General features: G+C 23.0%; 7 protein-coding genes across 7 annotated transcripts; 3 read left to right on the top strand and 4 right to left on the bottom strand.

Moving 5' to 3' along the window:
- Nucleotides 1-861: 861 nt before the first annotated feature.
- On the bottom strand, nucleotides 862-4102 carry PCHAS_1102000 (conserved Plasmodium protein, unknown function; the record flags this gene model as incomplete). Its single annotated transcript, XM_016798510.1, has 7 exons — nucleotides 862-1098; nucleotides 1184-1285; nucleotides 1397-1474; nucleotides 1563-2983; nucleotides 3079-3273; nucleotides 3447-3518; nucleotides 3670-4102. 7 exons carry the CDS (start codon nucleotides 4100-4102, stop codon nucleotides 862-864), a joined length of 2538 nt encoding a protein of 845 aa, XP_016653906.1.
- Nucleotides 4103-4582: 480 nt separating this feature from the next.
- PCHAS_1102100 (conserved protein, unknown function) lies at nucleotides 4583-5717 on the bottom strand (the record flags this gene model as incomplete). Its single annotated transcript, XM_738067.1, has 2 exons — nucleotides 4583-5130; nucleotides 5219-5717. 2 exons carry the CDS (start codon nucleotides 5715-5717, stop codon nucleotides 4583-4585), a joined length of 1047 nt encoding a protein of 348 aa, XP_743160.1.
- An 839-nt stretch (nucleotides 5718-6556) lies between these two features.
- PCHAS_1102200 (DnaJ protein, putative) lies at nucleotides 6557-7006 on the top strand (the record flags this gene model as incomplete). Its single annotated transcript, XM_738068.1, has 1 exon — nucleotides 6557-7006. The coding sequence occupies one exon, from the start codon at nucleotides 6557-6559 to the stop codon at nucleotides 7004-7006; it is 450 nt and encodes a 149-aa protein (XP_743161.1).
- Nucleotides 7007-7433: 427 nt separating this feature from the next.
- Nucleotides 7434-7914, bottom strand: PCHAS_1102300 (Tim10/DDP family zinc finger protein, putative; the record flags this gene model as incomplete). Its single annotated transcript, XM_738609.1, has 3 exons — nucleotides 7434-7509; nucleotides 7622-7722; nucleotides 7843-7914. 3 exons carry the CDS (start codon nucleotides 7912-7914, stop codon nucleotides 7434-7436), a joined length of 249 nt encoding a protein of 82 aa, XP_743702.1.
- Nucleotides 7915-8800: 886 nt separating this feature from the next.
- On the top strand, nucleotides 8801-10104 carry PCHAS_1102400 (50S ribosomal protein L28, apicoplast, putative; the record flags this gene model as incomplete). The annotated part of the gene is made up of 5 exons (XM_016798511.1): nucleotides 8801-8902; nucleotides 9047-9095; nucleotides 9252-9361; nucleotides 9488-9609; nucleotides 9717-10104. 5 exons carry the CDS (start codon nucleotides 8801-8803, stop codon nucleotides 10102-10104), a joined length of 771 nt encoding a protein of 256 aa, XP_016653907.1.
- Nucleotides 10105-10534: 430 nt separating this feature from the next.
- On the bottom strand, nucleotides 10535-12049 carry PCHAS_1102500 (4-diphosphocytidyl-2-C-methyl-D-erythritol kinase, putative; the record flags this gene model as incomplete). Its single annotated transcript, XM_738607.2, has 1 exon — nucleotides 10535-12049. One exon carries the CDS (start codon nucleotides 12047-12049, stop codon nucleotides 10535-10537), a length of 1515 nt encoding a protein of 504 aa, XP_743700.2.
- A 1830-nt stretch (nucleotides 12050-13879) lies between these two features.
- On the top strand, nucleotides 13880-16489 carry PCHAS_1102600 (conserved Plasmodium protein, unknown function; the record flags this gene model as incomplete). The annotated part of the gene is made up of 1 exon (XM_733167.2): nucleotides 13880-16489. One exon carries the CDS (start codon nucleotides 13880-13882, stop codon nucleotides 16487-16489), a length of 2610 nt encoding a protein of 869 aa, XP_738260.2.
- Between the last annotated feature and the right edge of the window lie 975 nt (nucleotides 16490-17464).

Genomic DNA, 17464 nt, shown 5'->3' on the forward strand with positions numbered 1-17464 from the left:
ATATACATGCAAAACGACATTTATTTTTATAAAATAAAATAATGATATTAATTGTTTTTTTTTGGAACACCACAAATATGTACAATAGTGTACAATATGATAAATAAAAAAACCATAAGCAATAGTTAATAAGTATATATTCATTTCTTTACTCTTTCTATACTATCTATGCAGAGATAAAAATAATAAACAACAAAAATAATATAGAGGAAAAGCAATTGCTTATATATCATAATTTTGTAGAGCACCATTAACTTATTATCTTAATCTCTTTAAATCCTATGTTTAAGTATTTAAAATAAAGTTTATTATAACCCCGATAAAAATCCCTAGGAAAACCTATTTATCATGTTTTTTTTTATAAGTAATATAAATAATAATAATGTAGGAAAAGTTGGCTATATATTAACAATAAATATTTTATTATGCCTATACTAAATATTCACCCCTTTTAAATAAAAAAATACGTTGCATAATTTTCCATTTTATTATAATAATTTATGTTTGGCTATAGCATTTATCTTGTTTTTTAAATAAGTTTACATCACTAATTATATGGCTATAAAATAGCTAGCTAAATCCATGAATAATTAATAAATAAAATTCAGGTTAAAAAAAACCCTTATACCCCAAGATTCACATTTCCTATAAAATCAAACCTCCTTTATGCATAAACAATGCATGATCATAATTTTCCTGAGCATCCATATATCACCAAAATTGGAGTTGTGGATACAATATTAATTTATACTAATTTATATGTTGCCACCTTTTTTTTGAAAAACTTGTACAATCATTATATCTCTTCTGATTTAGTGGCTTTATTCAGGTGGCTTAAAAAATCCTGAAAAAAAAGCATGATCAATTATTGCCATATTTATACAATTCAAAAAATATGCATTTATTAACATGCCCACAAACAGCAGTAGGCACACTAAAAGATAAAAACAACAAAAATAAATGGGTTTTATTTCTTCTCACATTTATACAATCCTGTAATTTATTTATTCTATTGGTTAAACATATTTTTTCCTTTTTCGTTTGTATATCCTCACAAACTGAATATATAAAATCAAAAGAACTTTCTATTTCTTTCTTCTGCCAAAAGAAAATAAATTATGACTGTATTTCGAAAAATATACCCTTGTCTATATATATCAAACAACACCAAAATTATTATTACTAATGTAAGTTTTTTCCTTTCTATATTTTCAAAAAATATTCTTTGCTCTTTTTTAATTTCGTCAATAATGTTGGCTTGAATATTTATCAATACATCAGCTGTCTGATAAAAAATAAAAAAATAATAAAAAAATAGCAAAGGCGTAATAAACATATGCTATGTATTCTCCACGTGTTACATCATTTTTTCGAATTTTTTTTTTTGCCGCCTTACATACAACCTTTGTTCCGTGTCTAAAAATGCCTTAAGATAAAAAATTAATTTATCACACTTCTCCGTTTCTTTTTTTTTCTGATCAAAATAAATAAAGTAAAACAAATGGATATACTATTTTTTATGGCACCCAATTATTCTCTCCACTATCTGCTTTATAAGTTACTTCTTCATTGTCAGGCAAACATAATTTAGATAATTTTGTCACATCTGATATTTTCTTGTCTTGGTTAGTGTTTATATCCTCACAGTTTGATCTCATCAGCTTTTTTATTCTTTCCTTTAGTAAATTGTTTTCATTATATAACTTTTTAATATAATTATTATTTTTTAATAATTGTTGATTAGTGTTACTAGCAGTAGTAGTAGAATCATTTTTGGATATACCACATTTAGATCCTTTACTTTTTAAAATTTCTGTCTTGATTTTTTCTAAACTTTCAGTCTTATATTTTGCAAACTCATTTTTTAAATTTGATACTAATTGTTTTTTTTCATTTATTTCATTTTCTAAATTGGTTATTAGTATATCCTTTTCATTAATTATCTTTTTATAATTATTATTTTCGTCTCTTAAATTTTCTAAAATTTTATTTTTTTCACATTCTTTTCTTTTCTCCACCTTTTTAACTTTGTCTTTAGTACATGTTTTTATATTAACTATTTTACACATATTTAAATAATATATATTTTTATAAAAATCTAAATTGTATGTTTTTTTATTTATAAAAAAAACAAAATAAGTTCTTGTCTTTTCAAATACAAGTCTAATTAATAATTCAAAAAGATGCATATGAAAAATTATTTCTTTTTTAGAATATGTCTTTAAAATATCTTCCTTTACATTTTTTCGTAATTCTCTATTCTGATTATGTTTTTTATTAACTTTTCCTTCAACCTCTTTTTCATAACTTTCTTTATACTTACTATTTATAGAGCATTTATCACTTTTACAACTTTTATTAAAACTATTAAATATATTTTTTCTTTTATTCAACTTTTTATTATATTTCTCATGTCCCATTTTTCCATTTTTAAATTTCACATTTTTTATATAAGATATCATTTTTTTTTTTAAATAAATCGGTTTTTGACATTCTTTCGAAATACTAAAAGGGAATATAATACTTGAATAATCATTAACACTTTTTATTGATTTTACAATTGTCTTATTAAATAAAAATAATAACGTTTTTTCATTATTGTCGTTATAAAAAATTTTATTCTTTTTTATATTGCATTGTGGAAAATTAATTAAATAAATATAACCATTTTGAGATCCCATTTTAATATTGTATTTAAAAACAAAGCAAATATTAATTAGTTCTGAATTTTTAAGCATTTTTACAATCCTTTTAGTAATATATTTTACACATTTACTTAACTCTTCCTTATTATATATCATCTTTTTTTTTGGAAAATTTATACATCCTTTAATTTTTTTATTATTTGGATAGTCTATACATTTTTTAATAAAACATCTATGGCAAATATTCTGTCTTATCCTGTATTTACTTCCACTACTTTTTATCATGTCGACAATTTTGTAATTTCTGTATACCCATGATGATATAGATACTTTTAAATCTGCAAAAAAACAAACACCATTATAATCCTATTTCGGCATTAAATAAGTATGCATACACAGGTGCATGCTTTGAAGCACAAGCTTGCTGCATTACCTTTCTTCTTCATTCCTTCTATATAATCGTATATGTCTATAATTATGCCCTGCTTATTGCATATACCTTTTTTATCATTTTCCATATTTTTCATATTTCTCTTATTATTTTGTTTTTTTCTTTTTCCACCTTTTTGTATACACTCTCTTTCACAATTGTCACTTGTCTTGGTTCGCTCTCCATCTTTTTTATTTTCTACAAATTAAAACTTTTCACTTTGTTCTTCTCATTTTTATAACACTTTAATATGTGCAGTTAGCTTCTTGCCTACTCTTATTTGCCTATTCATTTCTTAAAAAAGGGTGTAAATATTTTACAAAAAAGATGATACATATACACATTATAAAAATGCTACTCCCTTATTTTACCTTTTCTTAAATATTTATTGAATATAGATCCATAAAAAAAAACATTTTTTTCATTTTTCTTAGTATCTATACCTATAAAGTTATAATTCCCCGATTTAAAAAACGAAAAAAATATAGATACCCATTTATTCGTTTCTAGTTTGAAAAGCATGACCTATATCATATGCCCATACTTACAAATAACACAATATGTGTTGCTCTTATTTGTTTTCATTTTTATTACCAGAATTTATGACAGTTGTATTTTTTCCATCTTCTATATTTTTTAATACCCTTTTTAGAAACATAATATAAGACCGTGAACTATTAAATTTATTTTCTTCATAGTTTATAGATTTATTTGAATAATTTTTATAATCAACAATTATGTCATTTCCCACATGATTGTTATCTACAAGATGCTCATCATTAGCATTCTCATTTGTCTTTTCTTTTTTCACATTCCTTTTCTTCTTCCTATTTAAGACATGATTTATATTCCATTCCTTTTTTACCAAAACATCTTTCGTTTTGCAATCATATAGCCCATATTGTATTGCCACGTTTTTATTTGATGTCTTTTGTTTTATTATAAACTTTTTTATAACTCTCTTTTTGTAATTTACATTATCTTTTGATTTACAAATATACAAAAAAGTTCGTATTCTATGATTCATTTTTTCACATTATTTATTATAAGCATTTTAAAATAGTACATAAAAAATTTAAAGGTTAAATAAAAAAACTTTTGAAAAACAAAAATCAAAAGTCAGCAACAAACTGATAAAATAATAAAACAAAACATTTCAATAGTCTTATTTTTTAAAAAATACTATTAACATGAAAAAAAAAACAACAAAATTGTGGATTCAAATTTGTTTTTATTCAATATGTATGTATGCCTATATATATAGGTACACACATTTTCTGACTTCTCAATTTGAAATGTATGATTATTCGTCATGTGATAATAAAATTTGCTTATACATTTTTGTTAGCTATGGGAATAAAACCTTTTCATGATTTTATTAAAATTTTGAAAAAAAAATTATTAAATTATTCTACGATTTTTGTCTTATCTAATAAATACACCTCTTTAATGTGAATACTCCATCATATTATTTGTTTCAATTTTTGATACAAGTAGAAAAATAAAATTATTTAATTCCAAATATGTCGCATATAAATAACTTTTGTTCCTTATTATAATTCGGTAATAAAGCTATAACATCATTTTTCTTACTATTTATAATTTCTTTTATACATATATTTTTTTTATATAAAGAAAAAATAAATTTATAAAATTCGATAGCATTAAAATCATTTAAGACACATAACCCTCTTTTTTTTAAACGTTCAAAAAAATGTAAATATTCAAAATTATATTTGTAAAAAATATAACATAAAGAAGATATAATAAAAGCGTCCTCCTTATTTATATTTGATAATATCTTCTTATAAAACATTTCACAAATTTTTGGATTATTTAATTCTATATTATAAAAAATATTTAATATATTATTCATATCTTTTGTATTTAAATCGTATATAATATTGGGTATATAATTTATCATCTTTTTAAAGAATTCATCATAACTATGCTTTTTCAATCGTTTACTAAAAATGTTTAATAAAATAACAAACGATGTTCCATTCATATTTGGAATCTGATCCTCCACATATTTTATAGACATGACATAAACTCCTAAAAAGAAAAAAATGATTGTAAATATTTTACTTCGTTCCCTTAGCAAACATAAGGACATACACATTTTCTTAAAAAATGAACTTACCAGTATCTTTATTATATAAATGAAAAGATTGGAGTATTAATGAAAAATCATGAGTGTTTAACAAATGAATACTTTTTTTAACTCTCATACTGTATATTTGCCAAAAAGATAATTTTTTCGTTATATTTTTTTCTTTATTTAATTTTGGTTTTAAAGTCATACTTTTATTCTCATCATTGTCTGTTTCATTTCCTTCTTCGAATTTTTCAGACATAAATTTATAACTATTTTCATATTTTTTTAATTTATCATTTATATAGCTAGTATTATTACAACTATTATTTTCTGACTGTTCAGAAATATTTTGTATCAATTCAATTGCTGTATTTCTTAACTTATTTACATCACCAAATAATAATACATTCTCATATTTCTGATTTATTTTTCTTAAAACAAAATGCTTATCCTTAAAAACACTATCACTTGTTCCACTATAAATAGGCATACACAACCGTCGTCCTACCCCTCCTCCAAATCTTTTTAAACTTAGAGACAACATAAGTACATTGCAGCCCCTATTATTATCTATAATGATTAATATTTTTCTTAAATTAATAAACTAGGACATCCAAAAAATATATATCAAATAAATAATAATTTCCTTTTATATATAACCTATATCACTCTCATTTTATCACATATTTTCGTCAAGCACATATATACTATGGTCATATTTTTTTGGTGTGTTATTTTATTCTATCCCAATATAAACAATATATTTCTTCCATCAAAAATGTAACAATAAATTTTTATATCTTAACTGACCTTACAAATATTATTACTTTTTTTTAAATATATTTTTTACAAAAAAAATTGTGAATTTAGAATGTGGTTAAGGAGAAAATGCTAAACAAATCTCTTACCCTGCAAAGTTAAACAAAATAAAAAATTTAATCAATCATATTAAAATTAATTATAAACGAAAAAAATATTCAAATTCAGCGGGGAGAGCCATATACCTACATACGCATGTGTGCCATATAGTGTTATAGAGAATGCAGCGAAAAAAATGCCGCGCAAAGAATAATGACGGAGGAATGTGGGCCTAAGTACAGTTGGTAAAAAATATAGAAAGTTGGAAAAATAAAAAAAATCATACCACCAAAGTATATCTAAATAAGTTGTGCATCTCCAAGCCTTTTCAATATACAGAACTTGGATGCGCAATGAAAAAATAATAAATGCTACTTAAATTTTTATAAGATATATGTTCAAAAAAAAATGAAAAAATATATAATCCCCATTTAAAATAAGCAAAAAGGAAAACCGCTTGCTAACCTTTAGTAAACTATCCAATTCAATAATCAAAAAATGAAAAGATGAAAAAAGAGAAAAAAAATGAACGGCACAAACAGAGATCCCTATTCCATTTTGGACGTCGAAAAAAATTCCACCCTTGAAACAGTAAAAAAAAAATTTAAAAAGCTAGCCATAATATATCATCCAGATAAATTACAATACCATTTAAATAAAGGAAAAAACAATAATGAAAATAATCAAACAAATAAAGAAACAAAACAAGAAATAAGAACAGATATAGATTTTTTAACTTTGGTTTGGGCTTATGAACAAATATTAACTGATATTCAATCCAAAAAAAAATCGGAAATATATGAAAATGCATCAATCATTAAAAAAAGTGATTTAGAATATGTCCAGGATGAAGATACCTATTTATTTTTTTGTCGTTGTGGTGATTTTTTCATATTTAATCAAAACTTATATGATGAATACTATGTCATATATCAATGTCAAAGTTGCTCATCCTCAGTTTATTTAACTCCATAAAACATTTCCTATTTGCGCAGTAAATTGTGTAACTATCTTTTATTCAAGCTACTAACCCATCTTTTTACTTTTTTAACCCCACCATAAATTGATAACACCAATTATTAAATTCGAAGCAATAACACAAGCATAACCAAGCTAATAAACATAGGTAGTACCCCTTATTATTTTACACCCTATTCATATATTTAGGTACTATGCCATTGCATAAGTATTCCCAAATCATTGTGTAATATATACATGCAAAGAAAGTCAACATTATTTTTTAGTTAATATATTTAACCGAATAATATTCAAATTTTATAATATGTCTTTTTAATTATTAGTTTTTTTTTATGTGAATTAGTAAAATAAATTACGAAAAAAATTTGTAAAAATTTCACAAACATAAAATAAAAAAAAATTATTTTAATTATTAATTATAATCTTAGTATCCACTATCAATATTTAGATTCTTAGAAATTTCATTTGATGCCTTCGTCACAATTGTATGTGTTTCATACCTAAAAAAATGTAAAAGCATTCAATTTTTAAGCAATTCCATAAGCATAAAATAAAAAAATAATACATATATCCATTTATTTTAACACACACAAGGTGCCTATTTTCACTAACATTCTATCCATGCACTTGGCTAAGCATATCTGTTCGTTTTTTCCCATCTCTTCTGAAAACTTCTGACCAAAACATTTTTCAAAACATGTTTTTTTTACTTGCTAAAAAATAAAAAGTAATAACAACATAAGACAGTTTAAGTGTATATTAAATGTAGAAAGAATGCAGTATGAAAGAAGAGAAAATAATAAGCATAATAATGCTCTGGCTATATATTATACGTTGTTCAATATTTGGTATATCATCATTCCCAGGGCATTCTGGGCATCTTCCATAGCTTTGGGGTTATCCATTGCGTGCTACTATTTATTATTTGTTACTTTCTCGTCAATAGAAAATAAATGCATACATATATATTTACAATAATATAAATTAAATGAAATAAAAATGGCTTGAAAGCTTTTTATTCATTATATGTAAGAACTGGATGGATCTTGACAAATCTTTTAGTTCCCCAAATTCGTAACATCAAATGAAAAGGCAAAAAATATGTTGAAATAATACGACAAAGGGAACTTAAAAAAATCCTGATAATAATTTAAATTATAAAGATATAACAGAATATACTAATAAAACATATGGTTTTAATTAATTTAAAAAAACAAAAAAATTAAAAAAAAACATGTTTCATTCAAATTTAATATTCTACCATGGTATATTATTTGAAGAACTTATAATTAAAAAAAAAATATATTTGCATACATATATATATATGCTAATAAAAATATATAAATAGAAAATGTGAATTATAATTAACCCCCACCTAGAAACACAAATTAAACACACAAAATATGTTCCAATTTTTTTTAACACTTTTCATTAATTTACATATATATTTTTTCTTATTTCTTTCTTTATTTACATATTTTTTGAATTTTTTTTGTTTGTGGGCTTTTTATAAAAACCAGCGAAAATATTTTCATATAATTCAAAGTATTAACGAAACAAAACTTGTTTTACAAAAGTTTCTTTCGATTTAATACTGTTTTATAAATCTTAAATATATTAACAATGATATGAATATGAGATATCAAAACTTATGTTATAGTTATAACTTGTTTGTTATATATGCAAAATGATGTTGACAACCAAATTGTGTAAGACTTTTGGGTAATATATTATTATTATAAATAAATTAATGAAATCAGAATTAACATTCAAATTTAACAAAATAAAATAATGCAAATTAAAAAAAAAATATATAACTTATCAATAAATGCTTATATATTTTATATACTATTCAATTTAAATTATCTTTTCTGTTTTGGACATTCAGTAGTTGTAAAAATATGCACAATTTTAATATTTATCAATATATAAATACATGTTTACGAAAAATAAGAGAGCTAAAATAAGTCCTACCACTGACAAAAACGTTGAAAATTTTTTTACTTTTTTTACTTTTTTACTTTTTTCCTTTTGTAGATTAACAAAAATGAAGCAAACAGAATAAACTCTCAAAACTTTTTTTTTGGTACATATGCAAAATCAAAAATAGAATGGAAAATATATGAGCTTAACACACATTCTAAAAAATGTCTTATATCTGTTCATACAATTTTCATGTTGTAAAAATATGTTACCATCACACGAATGTATATCCTCTTTATTTCCATTTTTTTTTTGTTAGTAAAATCCTTAATTAAAAAAGATTTATTTAAAAATCGAAGTTTCTCCAAACTTGTGAATGCTTCAAAATTTTCCTTAAACACTCAAAAAAGACACAAAGAAGCATTAGCTGTAAATAATAAAAAATAAAAAAAATTCCATTTGTTTTCAAATGTTTGTCCTATCTACCTGTTAGCAGTCCATTTCCATAATGACCTACTTCATTTGTATTCCTATTTTTTTGCATGCACAATTCAGATAAAAAAATACAGTATGACTGGAACTTCATCAGCAAAAAGGCATCATGGAATAAAAGGAAAAAAGAGAATAAGCAAAGTAACCCTAATGCCATATAAAGATATTAAATTACCAGCAAGAAGGTTAGACTATTCACTTTTTATAAAAACAAAAATAATATGTGAAAAATTATACTTCCCTATAAAGTTTATACTCTAATTTTTATTGCATTTTTAAAAATAAAAAACAGGTGCCCCATATTAGGAAAAATGGACAATAGAAATGCTAGAAAAATATCCAAATCCGGAATAAAAACTCATAGAATACAACGAGTAAATTTTGTAAAGAGACGAATTTATTTTGAAGAAGAAGATCGTTTTGTTAAATTAAGAGTTAGTACACGAGGATTAAAAACTATTAAAAAATATGGATTAGCATATTGTGCTAAAAAATTTAATTTAAATTTAAATAAAAAGAAATATGATGCTGGATATTCTCCACGAAAAAAAAAAAAAAAAAACGAAGAACCCGATACTTTTGCTCCCCCAAATAATATGTTAAAGGAACCCCAACCTGAAAACCCTGAAGATGAAAATGCTATAATAGAAAAATTAAAATTGAATAATCAGAATAAATAAGCTAGATTAAGACTACCCCCAAAATTAAAACCCTTAATACAGCGAATAAAATAAAATCATTTATAGTAAACAAATTTGAATAATATGTACAGATAAATGTACATTATATGTAATCATAGTGTCTTAATTTTAAAAATATAAACGGTGAAAAGGCACAATATGCATGCACACTTGCGGATGCAATATGTAGACTTATGATGAAAAGAACAAGATGATAAGCTTAGCAAAAACTTTTAAATAATATAATAAAAACGAATTTTATAATATTAACAAAACTTCAACAAAGAGTAGAACATATATTAAGCAGGTTATCGTATTTTCTCCGATTTCCGTGAAAAATAATAAAAAGCATATGCAAATATGTCTTTTCATATATGTACATACTAATTTTATTTACAAATACTACCCCTGGTGTATAGACCTTTTTGAGCTACACTACAACTTCAGCTAATTTGTCTGAAGTATACCAGGAATTTTCATTTTTTCTTATAACTTCACATGAATATACTTTTATATTAATATTTAAATTTTTCTCAGCTTGTTTAATTAACTCTTTAATTTTATTATGATCTAAATTTTCATTATTTTTTGTAATTCCAAATAGCGATGATCCACTTCCACTCATCGCTACAACATCAAACATATTTTGGCTAGCTATAAATTCTTTTAAACTCTTAAGTTTTTTAAGCAAAAAAAAAGCAGGAAGTTCTAAATCATTCACAAACATATTTTGTATATCCAAATTTGGGTTAACAAAATTTTTCATATACTGTTCTTCACTTTTTTTCACAATTTCAATTATATTATTTTTATCGTTATGTAAATTGGTTCTTAAATTGGAAATAAATTTCTCTAACAAGCTAACTGGATTGTATTGTATTATTTTCCCATAATCTACATGTTCATAAACTGATTTTGATGATAATCCTTCATCAATTTTAAATAAATATATTTTTCTTCCTGATATAATAGCGTCACAATTTACTAAGTCAATTATATCATTTCCCTTTCCTGCACAATAAGCAAATCCTGAGCTACTAAAAAAACTTATATCACTTCCTATTTCTTTTAAAAAGTTATGCTTTAATTCATTTGTTTTTAAATATTTATAAAAATGCTTTTCTAAATAATAAAAAACAGAAGCTCCATTTGATGAACCACCACCAATTCCACTAAAAATTGGTATCCTTTTTTTAATATGAATTAAGAATCGTATATTATCATTTATATTTAAATCTTCTCGATATTTTTTCAAAACTTTTATTATTATATTACTATCATTTAATGGATAATTCATATATTCATATTTATCTGTTTCTTTTTTTTCACACACTTCTTTAGCTTGCTCTTTTTCTATTGTTAAAAAATCCCCAGATAAACATGGATATAATATCGATGATAATCTTTCTTGTTCATCTTTATTTAAAGCTTTTATAAAAATATCGTCTCCTAAATTTATAGCATGCATTAGTGTTGACAATTCATTAAACTTTTCTTTTTTCTCTTTCAGCCTTAAAAATAAATTAATTTTACCTGGAGAAAAAAGCTTTAAATCATACCATTTTTTTGCATTTAATACTTTTATTAGTAATTTCATTTTTTCATTACATAATATATTCCCTTTTTCATACACATATTCATTTCCACTATCATTATTATCATTCCCACCATTTGAATATATTCCTTTTAAGCATTTACGACTATCATTATTCATTTTCATTATATCAGTCTTCATTCTTTTATTATTTTTATATCCCCATTCTTCATTAATTATCTTATCATAATGATTGATAAAACAATTTTTTAAATTTACCCCCTTAGTGTCTTTACTAAATTTTCTTACAAACTTAATACTTTTGATAGGAACATTTTTTGATTGAACATTTGTGATAACATAATTTATAAAAATGTATAATACAAATCTTATTTGTAGGCAGATTTTCATATTAATATGTATCCAAAAAATGTCGGCAACAAAAAATGGAATAATGATATGCTATGTATATTTCAGCTGTTTGTACGAAGGTATATATATATAAGCCTTTATGCTAGCTTGTTATTACTTGAATATACAATCACCTTTTTCTATAGCATTCTTAAGGGCTCACTGAATACCTTCTTAATTGTTTCAAAAAAAAACATTTTTTATATTCTTTTTCATTTTTTTTTATTTTTTTTTACATAATATAAGCCCAGCCATTCAATAGAGAAATATTCAGTACCCAATTTTAACACAATATATTTTTACGAGCTTTATACTAATTTTCTCTTAATGCATAATATTGTTAACTTAATAAAAAAAATATTTTTTCATTTTATTCATAAGAAAATATTGTTATATATCACCCTTTAAGGAAATAATATTTACCATATCCACATGCATGGAAAAATTATATAAACGTATTTTCTTAAAAGGGTTTTAGCAACGGGGCCCCAATTTAAGGAAGCTATTAAATGGGTATATTATTTTTTGCTAAATTTTGAAGGATACACATATATATTGTATAAACTATTTAAGAATAACATTTTCTCTATATACATACTATTTTTTTAACATATTTCATATGGATAATTTTTTGCACATTATCACTACATAATATTCATCCTAAATTCGCACTTAAATGTACACATATATATTTATATCACAAAATTAGTCTTATTTTCGAACTATATTCATATATTTTGTATAAACCTTAAAAAACATATTAAAGAAATGAATATTGGGCTAGCTTTACGATTTACATAATATTCTTAAAATTTAACAAAAAATATAGGAGACTCAATAATTATTGTGTGTAAAGAAGCTTATGCATTTTATAATATCTACTCTCCTTTTTTAAATATTTGCAAGTTTAATAAAATGTGTCTTTTTTACAGCTATACATATAATATTATATTTTCCCCATTAATGTATTAATCTATTTAAATAAAAGGATTTTTCCCCAAAAAATTCACATTTTCTTATTATAATTTTTAATTTGCGATTTTATTTGCCTATTATTTATTTCCATTTTTAATTATGAACAAAATCCAATTTTAGCTTTTAATTTTTTTTCTGTATTCTTTTTTTTATCATAATCATTTGGCTTTCTTATGGCATTAATTTTTAATTGTATAATATGTTTTAAGTGAAATAAAATAAAAACTATCTATGCATATATAATGTATTCACGAGGGAAATACAAAATATTAATGGTCTCTCTCTCAATGGGCAAGAAACATATATGTGCTATCCAAAAAAAACTATTTTTTAAAACATTGATATTATTAATAATCGTATGAACGTTCATGTATTTTTTATTAATATTATGACAAAGTCATATATTTTTTATATATTTGAGTATATTTAGCAAATTTTATATTGCTTTTTTTTTTTTTTAATTATATATTTCACTACTTATTAAATTTCAAGCAAAAGTATTAGTAAGACAGTTGTAAAAGTAAAAATGCATACATGAGTGTACATAATTAAATATTCGTATCTTTATTATAAAATTGACATTGCACATATAACAATTTTTTACAATATTTTGAATTATCTTTTGCTGGTTACATAAGAACCATCTTATTATGAAAGTGTGTGTATATATGCATATATAACTATTCTTTTCTTTCTTTTTGGCAATTTCGTATAAAATTTGATGTAAATATAATAAATAATTTTTAATGTTCCTTATAAAACATTTTTATGGCATAATACCCTTTTTTTTAATTTTTCATTTGCATTTTTATACATTTAATATTTTATGAAAAATAAAAAAAAATCTTAGTCAATATGAAAACCAATAGTAATACAACACATACACACAAAATTAAGACTGGTAATGTGAAAACTGATATAAATACTATGATAAATTATTCAAAAAATCAAAATACAGAAAAAAAAATAATAGAAATAATTCGAAAAAATAACGATGCAAATGCACACAGTTCTAGAAAAAGGGGAGACACAAACACCCAAAAAAATATGTATACCACTAAACTAGTTAAAAATGGAATAACCAAATCCGAAGATGAATTAATAGATACTAATACAGTGGAAGAAAATATTAATCATATTGAAAAATCGATGAACAAATTAAATGAAATTGAAAACAAAATTATTGATAATATAAATGAATGTGATAAATTTATAGATTTTTATGAGCGATCAAAAAGTCTTTTAGACTCAAAAGATTTTGATAGTGATGTGGGAAGAGAACAAGAGATAGAACAAATTCGAAAGATCATTAAAAGATGCTCAACCAATTTAAACAGTGAAGGTATATTTTTAACAGGACCTAGTGGTCAAGGAAAAACATATAGTATATTTTACATTATTAAAGAAATCGAAAAAGAAAAACAAGAAATGAATAATTATAACAATAATAAAAAGAATAAAAAAGAAACTACTCTAGTATCAAATTATAAAAACATTGATTCGTCTTATTTTTATGTCTCTTGTAGTAATAGTCAAAAACCATATGATATATTTGCTGATATATTACAACAAATAGTGGATAATAAAAATAAAAAAATTATTTTAAATACTGTAAAACAAAAATACAATTTAAATGGCCTAGAGGAAGTAAAAAAACTATTTATTAATTACACTAGCAAATTTAATAATTTAAAAATAGTAATTGTCGATGAATTAGATTTTATTGCAACCAAAAATGTTAGAACAGAATTAAAAACAAAAAATAATACGAAAGGTTCTAGCGAAGATATAGTTAAGACATTATTTGAATGTGTGCAACATCCAAAGTGTAAAATAATATTAGTAGGTATTGCAAATAGCTTAGATCTAATTAAAGATTATACACATATGAAAATTAATCAGATTATATATAAACCATATAATGAACATCAATTTATGAATATCATAAAAAACAAATTAAATACATTAGAAGATGAACTTATTAATAAAATATTTAAAGGTGTTTCTTTAAATATACATCTTAGACAAATTTCAAATCAAAATGGAGATATACGATCATGCTTTGATGCTATTTTAAGAGTTTTTTCTGATAAAAAATCAGATCTTGAAGAAAGAAAAAAAAACCTTATTAAATTAAAGGAAGAAATTATGATGAATAAAATTTTTAATAAAAAAGAAAAAAGAAACTTATTCCTTTTGATAAATGATAAATCAGGAGATTATTCAGATGATCAGCTAACGTTAGCTTCAGATAATGACAATCCCAATTCTAGTGAATACCCTAATGAAATAGAATCAACAATTCGTAAAAAAAGAAAAAGAGACATGCACACTATATTAATTGATGATGAAGTAGAAAAGAAAGGGAAAAAGAATGGAAAGAAAGATGTAACACCAAATAAAAAAAAAAATTATGAAAACTCAATAGCTAGTTATGATAATAGTGACATGGATAATGATTTCTATTTAGATCAAAATATAACACCTTTACCCAAAATGGAAAATACACAAGATAAATTTAGAAATAATGCAAAAAATCTGAGATTTACAGACTTTAAAAATGAATTTGAAATAGGATATGAAACGTTAAGAAAAGAAGCTATTAAAATGAATAATAATAATGAAACGATGAGTGAAATATTAATAAGAAAACATTTCAACACAAATGATAATCAATATTTTTGTTACGACGATGATTCATCACCGAAACGATATTATGAAAGCCCATTTAAAGTATTATATAAAGATGAAGACAAATATGATGAATTAATTAATTTTAAAAATAAAAAAGATATATTAAACAATATTGATATACAAAAATTATCATCTTTTGATACTATAATTGATAACCAATTAAAAAATTTAGAAAAAAAGTTTCAAGATTTTACAACTGTTAATAATACAGTAATGATTTCAGATATAAAAAAGGTTACAGATAAAATACCTTTGGAAGAACATAAAGATATTTTATTTAAAATAAAAAGTTTGCCATTAATACAAAAGTTATGTTTATATTCTTCATGTAACTTAATAAATGATACCCATTTAAATTTTGATGATGAAAATGAACAAGACAAAAATTACAATAATAAACTACAAAATATTGAAATTACATATTCAGATATACAAAATGGATTTAGAAAATTGTGTAATAATTTATCAGAAACAGCTTATATAAAAGATTTATTAGAAGGTAATACTATTGATCAATCTATTGAACATTTTGAAGAATTAGGAATTTTAACAAATTGTAAAAAAAATCAAAAAATTAAAGAAAAAAAAAGTATTATTAAAGTTCCTAAAGGTTTAACTCCTAGATTTGCTAATATACAAAAAAATAATAAATCTTTTTCATCACAAAATAAATTAAATTCAACATATTATTTTAATCTCCCCATCTCAGTTATTAAGCAAACATTACAAGAAATATCTTCCATTCTTTCAAGCTTTGATAAAAACATCTAAGCATTTTCAAACCTCCTACATCCTATCTATCACTGAGTTTGTCTTGCGCTAGGTTCGTATCTAAAATCGGGGCAACCAATTCTCAGTCCATTTTGTGAGGCTCCGAAATGGGGGCACTCTTTTTGATGCAATTTATGAAGGCGCCAATTGTCATTACATCGTTAAGCAAACATAAGGAAAATAGAACCACGTAAAAAAGCATGTCATTATCAAGCTTACCATTTTAAACATTCGATAATTAAATCAGACATTCGTTTTGTTAAAAACGATATTATCTGTCTCCCTAAAAATATCGTATCTTTTTTATTTCTATTTGTATTTTTTTCGTCCTATTTTTTAATACACCTTTTTAATCATTCAAAAGTCAGAATATAATATGTCTACCCATTTTCATCACGATTATTTTTCTTTTTTTTTTTTATCTGGGAATGTATATTATGTTAAAAACGAGTTAACACTACCCCTAGACATATGCTTATTCTCATTCTATTTTCATACGTTTTTCATTATTTGTTTATTGTTATAAATATTATTATGCTTTATTTTTTTTTATATTTTTAAATTAAATTTTAAATTTGCTCAATACTCTGATATAAGTCAAACTGGCTATGTTGTTTTTTACACCTATAAATATTATCACATAAAAAATGAAAACATTAAATAATAATAAATTATTTTCAAACCTTTTAAAAATAATAATGGTTAAAAATTGTAATTGACACACTAAGTATTGATATGGTTATAATAAATGAACAAACAATATTTTACAATTTCATTAAAATTTGAAAAAAAATTAGTGTTAATATGTATTATGTGTATTATATTTTTAATTAAGACATATCTTTATAGTTTAAAATAAGTTATTTGATTTAATTATTATTTTTAAAATATCATAATGCAGTATTTAAAAATGTATATATACATAACCATATACAATGTCAAAATAAAAAATAACAGTATTTCTACACGTTGAAA

The sequence above is a fragment of the Plasmodium chabaudi genome, assembly GCF_900002335.3.
Source record: "Plasmodium chabaudi chabaudi strain AS genome assembly, chromosome: 11".
In the NCBI taxonomy this organism is placed as follows: domain Eukaryota; phylum Apicomplexa; class Aconoidasida; order Haemosporida; family Plasmodiidae; genus Plasmodium; species Plasmodium chabaudi.